The following is a 16,020-nucleotide window of genomic DNA, read 5'->3' as shown; positions in this document are numbered from 1 at the left end:
GTATTGTCACTGGCTACCTGTCTTTGACAGCCATATCTTCTGTCCTGGTAAAGCGGCTGCTCGTGCCATACAACTGATACGCAAGATCCAAGCAGAAAATTTTCACTCTCTGAAGCGCAACTAGCATACTCCTGCTTAATAATAGTACTCAATTCTTTTATGTCTCGCACACTATACTTCCTTTAACTTCATTTGTTTACATCCTTCCTTTTAATTTTATCTATGTGTTGTCATAAAATGTGCGCTTTTCGGGGTATTTGAATAAACTCTTCCATTTACAAAAAAAAAAGGACTAAAATACTGTATTATGGAACTCTTGATTCTTATGGACTAGCTTGATAATCCTTCTCCAAGCAATAGTAGGATACATAAAATTTATTACACGAAGATTCCTTAAAGTATGCTCATGTTTGTCATATTATAGACTAATATCCTTCCAAAATAATTGACCAATGTATTAAATATTTACTCAACGCGTAGGTTAAAAATTGAAAAAATCGCGAAAACAATATCACTTTGGCTTTAGAGTAGATGGGTGAGAAATCAATGTATGGCTTCAGTTTATCATCAACAGAAACTAATACATCAATGGGTGTTTGATTTACCAATTTTAAACTGGTGTATATTTTTTTGAAAATCAACTTTCTTTAGCTGACATTGCTGATGTAGCTTTTGCAATTCGTGTCAATAGATTTAAGAGACCCTTTTTTAAAAAACAGATTACCAGTTTGTAGTCATAAGATATAGCCCAAGACTTATTGAATATATTGATAAGATCACTAATAGAAGTTTGCTCAAAGGAACTTATTGTGAGCATTGTGCTTACTTTGATATTTTAGTCGTAATTTATAACATCTCTAAGTCTCACATGCTTCTTTATTCATTTTATAGTATAAAATTAAAATCACACTAAAATACACGTATTGAAAAATAATCTGAGCAAAGAAGAAAAGTATTTATCTTCATTGATTTTTCTAACGTAGGATATGCCATGTCTTGATCTAGTAATGACTACTATCGTTATTTATTGATTTACATTTTGTCGCTTACCTTACATCCAATAATTTCAACTGCATCATATAAATACCGTCCTAATTATGCTTTTTGAAAATCAGTAAAAATTATTAACTCTAAAAACAAACCACTCCCATATCTTATTGTTAAACTTATCTAAAAATCTTATTAAATTTATACTTATTGCTCAAGATACTTTTTTTTTTTTTTTTTTTTTTTTTTTTTTGCCAAAACAAGCAAACTTAAGAATAGTTCTAGGCAGGAAGTTAGTGGTATACTTTTTCTAATTGAACGGATTGTAATTGTTTCAAATGTTTTATAAGCAAGTAAGTTATATTGAAGTAACTGCATCCAATAAGTCATATCAAAAAGAGATGGCCTGTCTCTTGCAATGCCTCTTTACTAACTCTCACTAAGATATGGTGAACGTGAGCAAGGAGATTATTCCAAAGTATGGAGAAAATACAGACACGTAGCATCGGTTAAAGTAATAAAATAATTGAAACGTGTCAAATAAATACACAATCACTTGAATCCTTCTTTTGCACAATAGTTCCAAAGAATTGAGATCCAAGCGAAGATGAATTACGTCTCACTCAAAGAGTCTAAGGGGTATTGATTTTGAATAGATAGTATGATAATACTGACAATTTTGCAACTCTATCAATGCTACTTTATATTTACAGCCTCCTAATTCTTTGAAACTAATTTATGAAAGAAGAATAAAACAACAAAAAAATATAAGAGGATAATTTAACCTAAAAAATTTTAAATCTACAAAATAATAAAGCATGGTTTTCTGTTATGTAACAGGATGTTTTAAAAGAAACAATGGCAAGCATAAATAAACTTTTTTATTGGATGTAACATGTCTTTTTTAATACTCAGCATCATTTTACTTCAAACTGCTTTTTAGTTTCTCTTTTTTTTTCTTAATTACAATCAACTAAAGAGTAATGGTAAATAGTACTCTGTGTGTATTGGTAAACGAAGAAGAGCCTTATTCAATGCTGTAGTTCAACGACGAAGAAGGATTCCCAACATTTTTAAGAGGATTCATGAATCCCAATAGAGGTTTTTCTGAGAATTATCGTTGCTATCCTATAGCTATGATGCAGCACGGAAATGATAGAGACAACGTCAACTATGGAGGAAAAAGTAAGAGAAATTCAAATAATACTAACGTCTATTACTAAATTTTAACCTGAAAAATTAGTTATTCTTCCTCAATCCGCTTTAGAAAAATTATGTAAGTTTTTTATGTCCTAATCGAAACCTATCTAATTTTGATACATTGTATTCAGCACAACTTAATATTTCCTATCCAATGCTATTCAAACTTATCAATGGGTCAGAAAGAAAACATACACATGCAGGCGTACTTGAGTTTATTGCTGAAGAGGGCAGGGTCTATTTACCACAATGGGTAATTCAAGTATCATTTATTACAACTAGAGATTGATGTAGTGTATATAGATGATGGAATCCCTAGATACTGAGCCTGGAAATATAATTGAAGTAAAGAATGTCACCTTGCCGTTAGGTTCTTTTGTAAGAATTCAGCCCCAATCAACGGACTTCTTAGATATTACAGATCATCGGGCAGTGTAAAGTGAACACGATAGAAAAGGAAGGAGTGAATGAAGCTAACAGCCATTATAGACTAGAAAAGGCTTTACGTAATTTTTCAACACTAACTGTGGAAGATATCATACAAATCAATTACAATGATAAAATTTATGGGATTAAAGTACTGGGAGTCAAACCTTTTTACGAAGATCATTCCGGTATATCTATTGTAGAGACTGATTTAGAAGTTGATTTTGCGCCTCCAATAGGCTATGTTGAATCATCACAGCAAACACAGACAAAGGTATGTGTATGTTACTTGTTTAGCGGAAGCATTATAGGTTTATCTTCTTTTTTCTTTGTAGACAAGTCAAATGCCTATCGATCTCCCAAAGACTACCAAAAAAATATTTACAGCTTTTCAAGGAGGAGGGCAAAGTCTGAGAGGGAAAAATAAAGCAAACGTCATGGAGGGTGAATCAAATCCAGAGTCTGAACTGAGTGACGAGCCATTAAATTTACCTTTTGGTCAACTCTACTTTGGCTTCCCAATTATCCTTCCATTATCAGTTGAAAATGTTCAAAACGAGACAGAAAAGCATGCCTTTGTAGGAACGGGACAAACGTTAAGAGCCAAAAAGAAATAAAGAGTTTTTGTTTGCATAGATAAAAAAATGTTTTTAATTCAATTTGTTTTTATACAATTGTCTGCACCAGGCTTGAATAATGCGACCAGCATAAAGAGATCGAGGAGACCAAGTGACATAACTTACATGATGCCCAGCTGGAAACACGACCAATGTACAAGAAGAAGGATTACGTCCTATAAAGAATTATTATTACTGCCATTATGTCCTGTATTAAAAGTAAGCTTACCTTGATCATAAGACTTTTTAAAGTTCTTCGCCATATCAAGTTCCAAAAGATTGTCTCTTTCACCGGCTAAACACAAGAAAGGAACCAATGTATCTGCATGCTTTGCAAGAGAAGCAGGTGAGTGTTGATGCAAAAATTCCATATCAACCTTAGAAAGGTTTGCAACAGAATGCGAGAAAAAGGAGGCATGATGGTGATTATTGGCTACATCAAGCGCACCGTTGACACTAATCACAGCACGGAAAGACGTATCGACGTCCTCAAATCCTGGCTGGTATTGAGGATCATTCGCAGTCAAAGATGCCATAGCAGATAAATGGCCACCAGCAGAGTCACCAGATAATACAATGAAGTCGGGATCCCCACCAAAAGAAGAAATGTTTTGCTTTGTCCATCGAATAGCACGTTTAACGTCAATCAAATGTGTAGGGTAAGCATTTTTAGGAGACAAGCGATATCCAATGTTGACAATAACCTACCAAGAAAAGATTAAGATGAAAACAAGCATACACAAATACAATTCATGCTTTACCCAGTCATCTTCAGAGACTAACAGCTTTTCATAAGGATAAAAGATATCCTTTTTGCCTGCTCTCCAAGCTCCACCATGAACATGGATTAAAACAGGTCTTAATCCGGCTGATTTTCTATTATTAGTAATCACATCCAACATGAGTTTACGAGGTTGGTCAAAATCTTGATTGGTTGAATCCAATGCCTCCTTCAATTCTTCACTGGTAGCATAAGTGACTATATAATTTGCTTGTAAAAAGAGCTCTTTTTGAATAATATAACTTACTATGGGGATGCATCGTGATATCTGTAGGCTTCCAAAAAGGATTCATTAAACTCTTGAGCAATTCCAAGCTATAACAATATAAGAAAAATGTATTTATTTTACAAATTATTTACCTCATGAAACTTTGAAGCTTTTTACTATTCTGTCTATAAATAAGTTTAATGGTTGTTTCAGCCAATTCTTTTTCTTTAAGCATTTCATAAAAGTGACCTAAAAGACCAAAGATAGTAGCAACATCAATAAAATATGCTATCCAACTAAGTGTATAGTCTATTAAAATCAAATTTAGTATATCACTTATTTTGTAAGTAAATGGAAACTAACTAAAGCCACCAAATATTTTCACAGCTTGAATCAAGAACAGTTTGAGCAAAACAAGATGAAGTGATAGTTCAGCTACTTGAGAAATGACAATTTCATAATATCCCAAGTACTTTCTGAATGGCTGTTGCGTGAAATAGCTGTTTATATGTGGAATGTTATACGCGCCTAATGTGGGGACAGCAAGCAAGACTACTTCAATAATATACAAAGTAGCCACCCCAGCTGTGACGAGTTTAGTTAGAAACATGAAAGGAAAAAAGACAAAAGGAAAAAAAAAGCAAACAAGGTGGAAAACTTTCATGTGGAATATGTGACACACAGCTTCATATTCCGGTCAAGAACTTAAAATCAAAATACAAGGCTTTCAAGGGTAATAAAACCTGATATACATTTTCACCATGTTGCTAGAGCATGAACAACTTGGATAAAATTAAGCTTTTTTTTTTGTTGGAATGGAGAAAACAATCGGGTTAGTAGCCAATTTCGTCATGGTTACCTTTAATATAAATCATCTTTACAAGGTCAAATAAAGAAATCGTTTTATAATCTGCTGTCTTTTTGTTTAATGAGAAGACGTTTCCAAAATTTACTTTTATAGCGCAAAGCGTAAGCCTATTATGTATGTAGTATGAATGGGAAAGATATACTCTAGTTTCAGTAATAGTGCTTAATATTTTTTTGAGTTAAATATGACCTTTTATAAAAGGGTCAAGGTACATTGCTAACAAGTAACCACTATTGTATACTTCAAGTATAAGCACAATTAGTTCTATATAATCAAAAATTATGGATATACGTGTGAATTGATACTGTCTACTCGTTTAGCAGGGGATTACGTTATCAATAATAGCTTGAATAATGAAAGATCCAATACAGGGCAATAAAAGATAAACATGTGAAAAAGAAAAGAAAAATTAATTAGCGCGTATTTTTGATACGGTTTTTGGTTTTATTCATGACTAAATCTGTCAAATAATTTATTCCGTTAAACCTATCGACTTGATCGCTAAGCATAAATGGAGAAATAATAACAAAAAAAAGTTCTTTGTCTATTATTTCTAGCATTACTATGATTGTGATAAATACGATTAAAGAATATTTTATTTATCTGAGAATTAAAATAGCCCAATTGAGCACATAATAATGGAAATTATTGTATTGCCCGGGTCAGATCAAGAGATGGTTAAAGAGCTAAAAAACCTTTTTGATAGTCAAAAAGGGAAAAAGGATAAAGATGGGAAGATGAAGAAGATACGGTAACAAATGATACGAAATTAAGTAGAGCTGAGCCAATGCAATAATTTAGTACCCAGAGGTGGAATTTCAGGAGCGGTTTTGTCATGGTGGAGGTAGTCAAGTTCATGTAGGATTTGGCAAATGATCGGCCATCGAATAAACCATGCTGAATATTTTGATCGACGTTGTATAGTAGGTTTCTTCCTTGAAGTAGGCAGGAGATTGAGGAGATAAGATAAAGGGTCAGAGACAGTGCTTGGCATAAGAAGCCGATGATGCATATTTAGACAGGCAATAGCATGCGATCGAGTGAGCAGGTCATGAGGATGGTAGATACATGGTTTGGGACGGCCACCAGGCAACCAGCCCATACGCCAACGAATCAATCGGCTACGTTCAATGTATAACATCGGTAGCCAGAGGATGGGATCCACGACTAATTGAGGGCGGCAAGCGGAGAGCTTGTGATAAATACCGTATTTCCACTTCAAATTCGACCAATAAAAAATAAATTTCGACCAAAAGTGATGTATCATCTCGACCAAATGAGCTTGCTTCTTTCGTCCATTTATGTGCCTTTATTTCGACTAAACTAGGAAGAGCTTTTCGATTAAAAATAAAAATAAGTTCTACCAAGCTACAATGAGTTTTCAACCAAAAGTCCCTTAATTTTTTGTTAAAGATGAGTGAGCCTAGCAACGTCTACGACTTTAACGATCAAAGTAAATTTCAAATGTATGAAATTTTCAGCACAGAAGTCTCAAACCAAGTTCAAGAGTCACAATTTAACACAGTGTAAGAGAAAACAACTAGGAAGAAAACTAATAGGCAGCAGTACCAGAACTATTCAGAGAAAGAAAATGACAGGACTATCTAGACGTATATGTTTGCTATCCTTAATTACAGCAAGGTTGAAGAGAAATATGGTATACCTGTATCTACTTTGAGGCTTTGAGTTAAAGCAGCATAAGGAGCATCCAAAAAAGAAGATACTTTAAAAGTAGATAATGCTACTGAAAAGCATCCAAAAAAAGAAACTGCACCTTCCCAAGCTGAAGGAAGAGCATATGAAGTTTTTTTTTTTTTTTTTTTTTTTGGAATAATTTATTGACAGCAACCCAGTAATCACGTTAGACCAAACGGTTGGCGTCTCCTGCGATAAGTTTGAAAGCTTTAGTATTTCTAAACCTGGCATGGATAAGCATCTGAAAGAAAGCTGTTCTTACACGTTAAAGAGAACTACAGAAATTCCTGCCAAGCGAAACACTCTTGATGTTATTGAACTGAGATGTAGGGCTGTTGAGGCATGGATTAAAGGCCCTAACATCAGTTTCATGCAAGAATACATCTTCATACTGTAAGAAGTTAGGGAAAATCGAGGAAAAGTGAGCCTGCAGACGCTGTAGTAGCAACCACCAGAGCCGTTAGTTTTTATACTAAGCGCAGTTTGTTCCCTTGTCGTTGCTAACGCTAGATTCAAGGTAACTAAATCTGGTACAAAGTGGAAGGAATTCATGGCATTTATTATACACGTCATGGATGTTCTTGATAAACACAGCTTGAAGGATTATAGCTTAGTCATGGATAGTGCACCTATCTATAAGCCTGAGAAGGTATAAAATAATATACCTTCTACCTTATTCCTCTTTTTTAAATCCAATGGAAGTATCTTGGGTCAAGGTAAACGCACTTGTTCACAGATCTCTGATGGCAGATCGTGACAACTTAGTAGCAAGAATAAGAGGGGCTGCGAAGAAAGTGACCCTGAGGTCTGTCAAGACTGGATTAGGCATTCTGAATCCATCTTTGAGCATTGTTTAAATAAAAGAGCTTCTTTAATTCGACTATGTAGTTGAAAACTCATTGTAGCTTGGTAGAACTTATTTTTATTTTTAATCGAAAAGCTCTTCCTAGTTTAGTCGAAATAAAGGCACATAAATGGACGAAAGAAGCAAGCTCATTTGGTCGAGATGATACATCACTTTTGGTCGAAATTTATTTTTTATTGGTCGAATTTGAAGTGGAAATACGGGAATATATGCTATTTTTATTTATTATAGAATATTAAACACAGTAAACTAGGTGTTATTTTCTTTAAATCTAAATGATAGCACAATGGTTCAAGTAATTTTGCAGATTATATGTTTAAAAGTGTACTCCATCTATTTTCTTTGGTCAAATAAGGAAAACAAAGTACAATTTGTGGGATGATTTTTGATGAGATCGATGTCGGCTTTCATGCTTTGTTTTTGATATTGCGATCTGGTATACTGGTTACACTGTAGGACCGCCATTTTATAAATAAATATACTGTGAGGGTATATGAAGTGTCAGTCTCAGTCATCAAGACATAAACAACATAAGAATAAAAGCGCTTACCTCCGAAAAGTAAAGCAATCATCGATTGCAGCCTAGTTCTGCTTCCTTTTCAGAAGAGAACGGCAAGAATTTTGTTTACAGTGTAGAATTGACTGTTGTTTAGAAAGGCTTAATGAAGCCGGGAGTATGACCATGTCCATAAATGAAAGAGCAGATAGTGACGGAAGAAGACCAGGTAGCGAAAGAAGAGGACCAGAGAGCGAGACAATAATTTTTTTTTTCTTTTTACGCATGTTGTTTTTAAGCTGAAAGGGGAAAAAAACGATGAATAAACAAAGCAAGTCTTCCATTCACTCTTTTTAAATGTCTTTTTTTCTTGGAACACGACGCGTACCCCTGTTTTATCACTTTTTCTTTTTATCTTATCAGGTCAGCTATGATGCAAAAATTGATTGTTCTTTAACATTTGCTTGAAGCAACTTATAGCAAAAGAGGATAAGGTATAAATGTAACACTCTCGTTAAAGTTCAAAACTACGTCTGCCTCTTCTATATGCTTAGCAAAGAAGCAAAGAGATGGCTTTTTGTAAGCTTTCTAGAAGGAACCTGAAACAAGATTTACCTTCTCAAGGTTTTGAACTTTTATCACATCTTTTTTTTTAGTTTGATGTTGAACAACAAAAAGGCTTTATGTAATGTACCTCATATCTTTCTATTCTTTAACATGGTCTTAGTGTTCTTCTTTCTCAGCTCTTTCTCAGTTTCAACGTTAACATCGTTGATACTGTTGGCACAAGATGAATTTTTAGATTTTACTTGTATAGATAAACCATGCTTTATTTTCCCAAAGAAAAACAGAGCAAAGTAAAATGATAAAGACTAGTAAACTTCCACTATATCACAATTGGTATGATAGATCAAAAGACTATTGTAAAAGAGGATAGCAAGATATTTCTAATCGGCTCGCCCTTAGTCTCTTGTAATGACATATCGCCATTTGTATTCATTAAAAATACGTGACTACACAAGAGAAGGAGCGCGTTAAACACCTTAAAGGCATAATTGCAGACGTAAAAAAAAGCCTGGAAAACGCACATTTATATAAAAATGTACTGTAAATAGATCAAAGCAACTAATAACATTTTCTTCCCACGGCTTGAATTTTGGAAAAAAGATCGCAAGACTTCCAAGCAAGAAAAACTTGCCAAAAAATATTTGAACAATGAAGGCATTGTTTTGTTCACGACATCTGGATGTGAAAGTTGAAAACCTGTTTGCAAGAAACTATTTATCACCAAAACGGCTTAGTTTGCAATTAATCTTTACAAAAGCCTATCTTTTGTTTTCATATCTGCTGAAGCTTTGCAGTAAATTGCTTAGCAAATGAAAATATTAAATTGATAAATCACATATAGCTTAGTTGAATGAAAAAGAGCAATTTTTTTTTTTTGGGATTAGGATGCGGAACTGAGATATTAATGCAACAATTAATGTACGAAGTGTGATTATCAGTTATAGACGTTCTAATTACAACCTCATGCCAGGATATCTGTCTGGAAAGGGACAGCAAACAGCGATGATAGTTAGTAAGTCATCATAAAATCATTTTGTTCGGCTCCGAGCTTTAGTAAGTACGATACAAAGCAAATTCACAGCAAACTTAATTTAGCGCTCGTCTTACTTTGTGGTGACATAGAAGCTTCGAGCTGAACTCATCAATTTACACAAATATGATTCTAGTTGATATATTGTGAAGTAAATAAGTTCAAATTGATTACTTATTGATACGTAATGCAACTAGTAATAAAAAGAAACAGTTATTATCCATGTCTCTTTTTGTTGATAATTCTATACTTTATTTTCAAAGTCTTAAACAAGTCGGAGAATGCTGCAGCTAAGCATATATCACCTGTAATCGAAATGATCAAGACATTTTTTTTTTTTTTCCTTTTCTTGTAGAAATTTTGTTTATACTAAAATAAAAAAAGATGAGTGTTGTTCTTTCTAGTTCTGATCAAGAAGAATTCAAAGTCGATAAGGAAGTCGCACAACGTTCAGTTTTGATTAAAAATATGTTGGAAGGTACAAAAAGAAAACAAATTCGAAATGGTTGAAATTAAATGAAAGAAAAAAAATAGACGTTGAAGATCTAGATGCTCCTATTCCTCTTCCTAATGTCACTGCCAAGATTTTAGGAAAGGTAAATTGATGATAATAACAATAAGTCATGGTTCTGATATACAAAACACAGGTTATTGAGTGGTGTACTCACCACCGTGATGATCCTATCACACAAGACGACCAAGAAAGACGTAATACAGACATCGATGAATGGGATCAAAAATACATGGAAGTTGACCAAGAAACTTTATTTGATATCATTTTGGTATTGAACCACTTTTTTTTTTTTACCTATTCACTTTTTATAACGCGTATAAATAGGCTGCCAATTATCTCGACATCAAGCCTTTGTTGGATGTTGGTTGTAAAACTGTTGCCAATATGATCAAGGGTAAAACTGCTGAAGAAATCAGAAAAACCTTCAATATCACCAATGACTTTACACCCGAAGAAGAAGCTCAAATCAAGAAGGAAAATGTAAGAAAGATTTCTTTAAAAAAAATCTTTTTATTAAACAATGAACTCTAGGAATGGGCTGAAGACCGATAAATCAATCGTTCTTTCTTTTTTTGGTTAATAAAATGGATTAATTGTTACTTTTCTTTGTTTGTGATAACCATTTTTTAAACTTTTCGTCTTCTTCTCTTTGTGCTTTAGAAGGTGGATATTTAGATGCACTAGGCAATGGGTTTTCTTCCTCACTGTCTTCTTCGTAATCCTCTTCTTCTTCTTCCTCTGCATCTTCCCATCTTTCATCATCGACTGTATATTTGCTTAGTACAAATAGATTGAACTTTCTTTATTAACTTACTATCCTTGTCTAAGGATACTTCTGAACCCTTTGACACTTTCATATCCTTCATTAATTTATTCAATTGCTTTTCGCGATTTCTTTCTTCTTTAGCCATCTATTAATTTTTTTGAGTTGAGTACACGCATATGCATTTCTTTTCTTTACTTACCTTTTCTTGAATCATCCTTTCAATCTCTGGTTTATATTCTACTTCATATTCTTCAACGGCCTCATCTACCGCCTTAAAGAAATCATCTACACCAGCACCAGTGACAGCTGATAGACCGACCACCTTGAGATGATTGTAAAATTCATCCAAGACCAAACTCATAGATGACATCAAACTACTCATGTATGTCGTATCTTGACTCAAGGCCAACTGAAACTTTTCAAAATCAGTCATCCACTCGACCGCGAAATCATGAGAGACAACGTCCGTCTTGTTGAAGACCAAGATGAAGGGTAGCTTTGTTTTATAAAGAATACTGCATGCGTAAAGCATATTACTCATAAACGTTGCTGGTGATGTTGTGCGTGGTGTATCAATGATGTAGGCTACCATCGTAGGGTAAGTAGCGGCCAATGTATCTGTGATGATAGCACCAGAGGCTGACCAAGTAAAAATTTCAATTTGACCAGGTGTATCAACCAAGATATGACTAAGAGACGTGATTAGTAAGGATACTAATTGAAGCATGGTTTATTTTACCTGACACTGTCAGATCTTTTAGCAACGAGATCAAGTACTTGATCGAATTTAGTTGTAAATAAATTAAGACTTGTAAGAATACCACCGTTAGGTCCAAGGTTATATCTAATAAAGTACAATTAGTTGATTTGATTTTTACATGTTTAACATTGACACTTTACTGCTTCATAACTTCTTTATAGTTGACCGTATCACGAATATCAATATTAGCAGTGAATGGAAGTGAACCAACTGCGGGATCAAGATTTAGCACATAGGGCGGTGTCTTTTTTTCGTGAAGGTGAGCATTGATTCTCTAAAAAGATAATTAATAAACTATTGACTTTATCTGATTCCTCTCTAACCTGCATAAAAGTTGTTTTTCCTGAACCAGCCATGCCAATGCAAAGAATGACTGGTGGTTGTTTCTTTTCTGTGGTGGTATTATTAGACATAGTGTACTTTTTGTTTATGTTGAAGAAAAAAAAAAAAAAAAAAAAAAAAAGCAAGCAGTTTTGCTGGATTACAAATAAATAAGAGACGTCAAGAAAAGATTGTCACAGGCCATTGTTGAAACATGTGTAATAAGTGAGCCACATCAATTCCCTTCTTCTGTACAATTCATCGTGCGGTTTAGATGTCAAAAACTAGAATAAATTGATATTTTCTTAATCTGCCAAGTACTCACAACTTTCAATTTATTTTGTGTTTCCAATGAATGATAGAATAAGAAGTATTCAAAATAAATTTGACAGGTATGTTTGTATTAGAGCAAGGCATTGATTTATAAGTAATCAGCTATGAAACTCTTCACATAGACTGATTGCAATTAAAACAGGGAAAAAGTGTCAAAACTTACTTTCTTGCTAACGAACATAAGCTGTATTTTTTTTTTTTTTTTTTTTTAAAAAAAAAAAGCTTAATTATTGTATTTAATGGTAAGTGTAAGCAATATATTTTTCAGTAAGCTCAATGTTCTTGCCTATCTCTTCCACACACCTTCATGTTAACTAATATTACAAACAAAACTTGAAAGAAACTGTTTCCAACCATCTAATGCTTTGTACAAATACGTAATTCGTCTTCCCTAATGCTCAAAAAGATATACTGCATAACCCACATGTAAAATTTAAATGAATAAACAGTTATTATGTATCAAAGCCATCATTTATCTGCCATACACAGTTACAGATTACATTCATGAACAAAATCTCTTTCTGTTTTAGAGATTTATAATGGGTTATAAAGTAATCCTTGGATGCAATATCTGTAATATTTGCTTTGGATTATGATGATTTAACACTGGGAAAAAAAAAAGCTATTTGTTTGACACATGTCTGAAAAAAAAAAGTATGAGGCAGCTCCCTTTGACTATTCTTGAAAATTCTACATGAGCAAGGAAAATGCTCTACTATTTTTTAATACTTGTACTCTAAAATTTGCAAGGACTATTATTTAAATTAGTCCATTTTCTTGATTGTAAAAGAGTAATTTGTTTATATGCAATGCATAGGTACAGTTGTTTGAAAAAGAGGAGACTGAAAAATTGTTTCCAAAAATGATAATAAAAAAAGGGGAGGTGACAAGCATAGGAGGCCTTTAGTGGGGAAATTGGCGTAAATCTAACCCAATCAATTCATGATGTATTAAATACGATAATAAGAGCGAAAGGTATATTTAAATCTTTTTCTTTTTTTTTTTTCTACTTGTTTTTTTTTTTTTTTTACTCATTCTCATTATGGACACTGGTCAAGTCATCGAGATTAACAATTTTGCATCTCATACATTAAGCACACGCCCAACTCAATCCAGTGCGCCCTCAGCAGTTCCCGAATTCACAAAACGCAAAAACTGGTCTCAAAACATACTGGAAGCTCTCCGAGATGTTCTTCACGTCTTATCTCCCGACCTCACCGTCCTTTACTGTTCCTCGGCCTCTCGTGAATTCCTTGGTTATCAGCCCGCTGATTTAATCGGCCGCAAGTTCACAGAGTTCTTACACAAGGATGATGTTGATCTCTTCACACGGGCATTCCGTGCCTCTCAAGCCAGCGAATCCATCCTGCGTACAACGTATCGTTTCTTGAGAAAGGATGGTAAATATGCTTCATTAGAGACCCGAGGTCATTTTTTCAAAACGGGCTTCTTTGGATCCGCTCGCAGTGTCCCTGCAGAGACAACACGTACGATGGACACCTTTTTGGATTTCAAGATGGAAAATGAAATATTGAAACGTAAAATTCAAGCTGCAAGAGCCGCGAGTGGACATCAGACAAAGAAGAAGAGCGGACAGGAGCTGTCTCGAGAGATACCGGAATCCATTGCCGTCGATGGTCAAGTGGAGGAATATGACGACTTTGAAGAAGACTTTGAACAATTGTTTGCCGCCGTCTCTAATCCCAATGTCTATACACAAGGTGTGCTCAATTCGTTTGGTGCAGCTGAGTCCGTCAAGCTCTTTACGGGTCTTAATTTTGATCTCGGTGAACGTTCTCGTGGTATCTCTATGGGCCTTGAAGGTGAATTGTTCAATACGCTTGTACCACCTGAAATTGGTGCTGAAGCATCTAATGAAACTGATAAATTGAAAGTTGGCAAAAAGGTAAAGAAAAGGAAAAAGAAAATGTCCATTGTGTTAATAGTTTGATAGAGAAGAGGTGAGGATGATGAGCCACGTATTTGTACAGACTGTGGCAGAACTGATGCACCTGAATGGAGAAAAGGCCCTAGAGGCCCTAAGACGTAAGACATTGTTTTTTTTTTGTGTGAGCAATCTAAAAACTTTATTCATCGTAGTCTATGTAATGCGTGTGGATTACGTTGGGCAAAGGCTAACAAATCGTAAAGAAATATCTTTATAATGATGTGGCTTCTTTAATGAAATAATGAATACGGCTATTTTTATTGCTAATGAAAAAACAAAGTGTGAACAAGTATTCCTATAAGGATATTTTAATTTTTTTTTTTTTTTTTCCTTTTAAATTTTTAGTTGAAATGAAGCCTTAAAAGAAATCAAAAGAGACTGAATTTGATAAACTCGTATCCTTCTGTTTTTTATGTCTTTTTTAAAAAGAAAGCGGTCCCTTATATTTTAGTTCACTTTCATACAAAATTATTAAATATAGCCTTGTGCTTTTGACAGCATGATGTCCATCAAGCACTTGTACTGTTTATCAAGTAATCCAATGACTGAAAAAAGAAGTATCAAATCCATTCATCACTTTTTTTTTTTTTTTTTTTTTTTTTCAAATATAGACTTTTCCATTCAATCTATTGGGCTTTGTAAAAAAATTTTACAACAAGCCTCCCCTACCCAAATAACAAACGAAACATGTAAAAGTTTGAATAAGAGCTGAAATTAACGGGCTTTTTACAGCTTCAAGTCTCATCTTTGTTTCAAATTAATCAGTCTTTTTTCCTTAACTCTCCCATTTCGACATAGAGCTTAAACAGCTGATAAACCGACTTGTTTAATGTTAAAGCGTCGTGTGATATGTTCTCCTTTTCTAATTTGCAAGAAAATGCATTGAATTCTAGACGTATTCACATACAGTATTTAAGTAGCAAAGAAGGATTTACTTTAGAGCACTAGAATAGCTTAACATATCAACACATTAGGTTAAATTACCTTAACCAGGGAAATCAGGAATTTGGGTTATTTAATGGTTGTGTGAATAATGATATAAATAAATAAAAAAATCAATATAACTAAAAGCATCAGCTTTTGTAAACTTTTGATTTCAGCATTATACACAATTCAAAATAAAAGCAAGGTTCATAGTAGACAGGGCAATAATTAAAAATGATTTCTTTTGGTTTGATCGTTTGATAAAGTTACAAATAAACTTTACAAGATGATATTTTTATACACAAGGATAAAAGAGATAGTTTTATTTATTATTACTCTCTACAAAATTCCAACAGCTTCGTTCTGTATGGTTTACTACAATAGATTGATTAGTAAATGACCTTGAATTTTGTAAGATAGCTACTTTAACTATTCATACCAATATTCGTATTGAAAAACAGCTTTCCAAAACTTCTTTTGCCAAAGGAGAAAAAAAAATTCCCATAAAACAACAGAATTCCCTTGAGCAAATCATTACCAAAATGAATATTTTGAATCCTACTGTTACAAAATGTTATTCATCAAGCACAGTGATTGTGTATAGACTAGATGTTTACTAAAATAAATCAAAGCACTAATAGGAGCCTCTCTGCCTTCCTGACATGACTATTAATAAATGAACCAAGTCTCATCGTGATATCTTGCATCACCTTT

General features: G+C 33.7%; 7 protein-coding genes across 7 annotated transcripts; 5 read left to right on the top strand and 2 right to left on the bottom strand.

Annotated features, from left to right (window-relative positions):
* Positions 1 to 1,970: 1,970 nt before the first annotated feature.
* RO3G_14097 (uncharacterized protein) lies at positions 1,971 to 3,230 on the top strand (the record flags this gene model as incomplete). The annotated part of the gene is made up of 7 exons (XM_067668681.1): positions 1,971 to 1,973; positions 2,031 to 2,172; positions 2,231 to 2,263; positions 2,391 to 2,440; positions 2,491 to 2,621; positions 2,677 to 2,887; positions 2,949 to 3,230. The coding sequence occupies 7 exons, from the start codon at positions 1,971 to 1,973 to the stop codon at positions 3,228 to 3,230; spliced, it is 852 nt and encodes a 283-aa protein (XP_067524782.1).
* A 33-nt stretch (positions 3,231 to 3,263) lies between these two features.
* RO3G_14096 (uncharacterized protein) lies at positions 3,264 to 4,829 on the bottom strand (the record flags this gene model as incomplete). The annotated part of the gene is made up of 6 exons (XM_067668680.1): positions 3,264 to 3,406; positions 3,460 to 3,934; positions 3,992 to 4,209; positions 4,259 to 4,326; positions 4,372 to 4,528; positions 4,583 to 4,829. 6 exons carry the CDS (start codon positions 4,827 to 4,829, stop codon positions 3,264 to 3,266), a joined length of 1,308 nt encoding a protein of 435 aa, XP_067524781.1.
* Positions 4,830 to 6,500: 1,671 nt separating this feature from the next.
* RO3G_14095 (uncharacterized protein) lies at positions 6,501 to 6,773 on the top strand (the record flags this gene model as incomplete). The annotated part of the gene is made up of 2 exons (XM_067668679.1): positions 6,501 to 6,613; positions 6,725 to 6,773. 2 exons carry the CDS (start codon positions 6,501 to 6,503, stop codon positions 6,771 to 6,773), a joined length of 162 nt encoding a protein of 53 aa, XP_067524780.1.
* Positions 6,774 to 9,358: 2,585 nt separating this feature from the next.
* Positions 9,359 to 9,641, top strand: RO3G_14094 (uncharacterized protein; the record flags this gene model as incomplete). Its single annotated transcript, XM_067668678.1, has 2 exons — positions 9,359 to 9,503; positions 9,595 to 9,641. 2 exons carry the CDS (start codon positions 9,359 to 9,361, stop codon positions 9,639 to 9,641), a joined length of 192 nt encoding a protein of 63 aa, XP_067524779.1.
* Positions 9,642 to 10,124: 483 nt separating this feature from the next.
* RO3G_14093 (E3 ubiquitin ligase complex SCF subunit sconC) lies at positions 10,125 to 10,806 on the top strand (the record flags this gene model as incomplete). Its single annotated transcript, XM_067668677.1, has 5 exons — positions 10,125 to 10,218; positions 10,275 to 10,336; positions 10,388 to 10,522; positions 10,579 to 10,734; positions 10,786 to 10,806. The coding sequence occupies 5 exons, from the start codon at positions 10,125 to 10,127 to the stop codon at positions 10,804 to 10,806; spliced, it is 468 nt and encodes a 155-aa protein (XP_067524778.1).
* Positions 10,807 to 11,157: 351 nt separating this feature from the next.
* Positions 11,158 to 12,193, bottom strand: RO3G_14092 (uncharacterized protein; the record flags this gene model as incomplete). Its single annotated transcript, XM_067668676.1, has 5 exons — positions 11,158 to 11,165; positions 11,216 to 11,709; positions 11,760 to 11,864; positions 11,921 to 12,054; positions 12,104 to 12,193. The coding sequence occupies 5 exons, from the start codon at positions 12,191 to 12,193 to the stop codon at positions 11,158 to 11,160; spliced, it is 831 nt and encodes a 276-aa protein (XP_067524777.1).
* A 1,283-nt stretch (positions 12,194 to 13,476) lies between these two features.
* RO3G_14091 (uncharacterized protein) lies at positions 13,477 to 14,543 on the top strand (the record flags this gene model as incomplete). The annotated part of the gene is made up of 2 exons (XM_067668675.1): positions 13,477 to 14,340; positions 14,535 to 14,543. The coding sequence occupies 2 exons, from the start codon at positions 13,477 to 13,479 to the stop codon at positions 14,541 to 14,543; spliced, it is 873 nt and encodes a 290-aa protein (XP_067524776.1).
* Between the last annotated feature and the right edge of the window lie 1,477 nt (positions 14,544 to 16,020).

Source organism: Rhizopus delemar, genomic scaffold (assembly GCF_000149305.1).
Source record: "Rhizopus delemar RA 99-880 supercont3.13 genomic scaffold, whole genome shotgun sequence".
In the NCBI taxonomy this organism is placed as follows: domain Eukaryota; kingdom Fungi; phylum Mucoromycota; class Mucoromycetes; order Mucorales; family Rhizopodaceae; genus Rhizopus; species Rhizopus delemar.
This window is presented reverse-complemented; position numbering and strand designations above follow the sequence as displayed.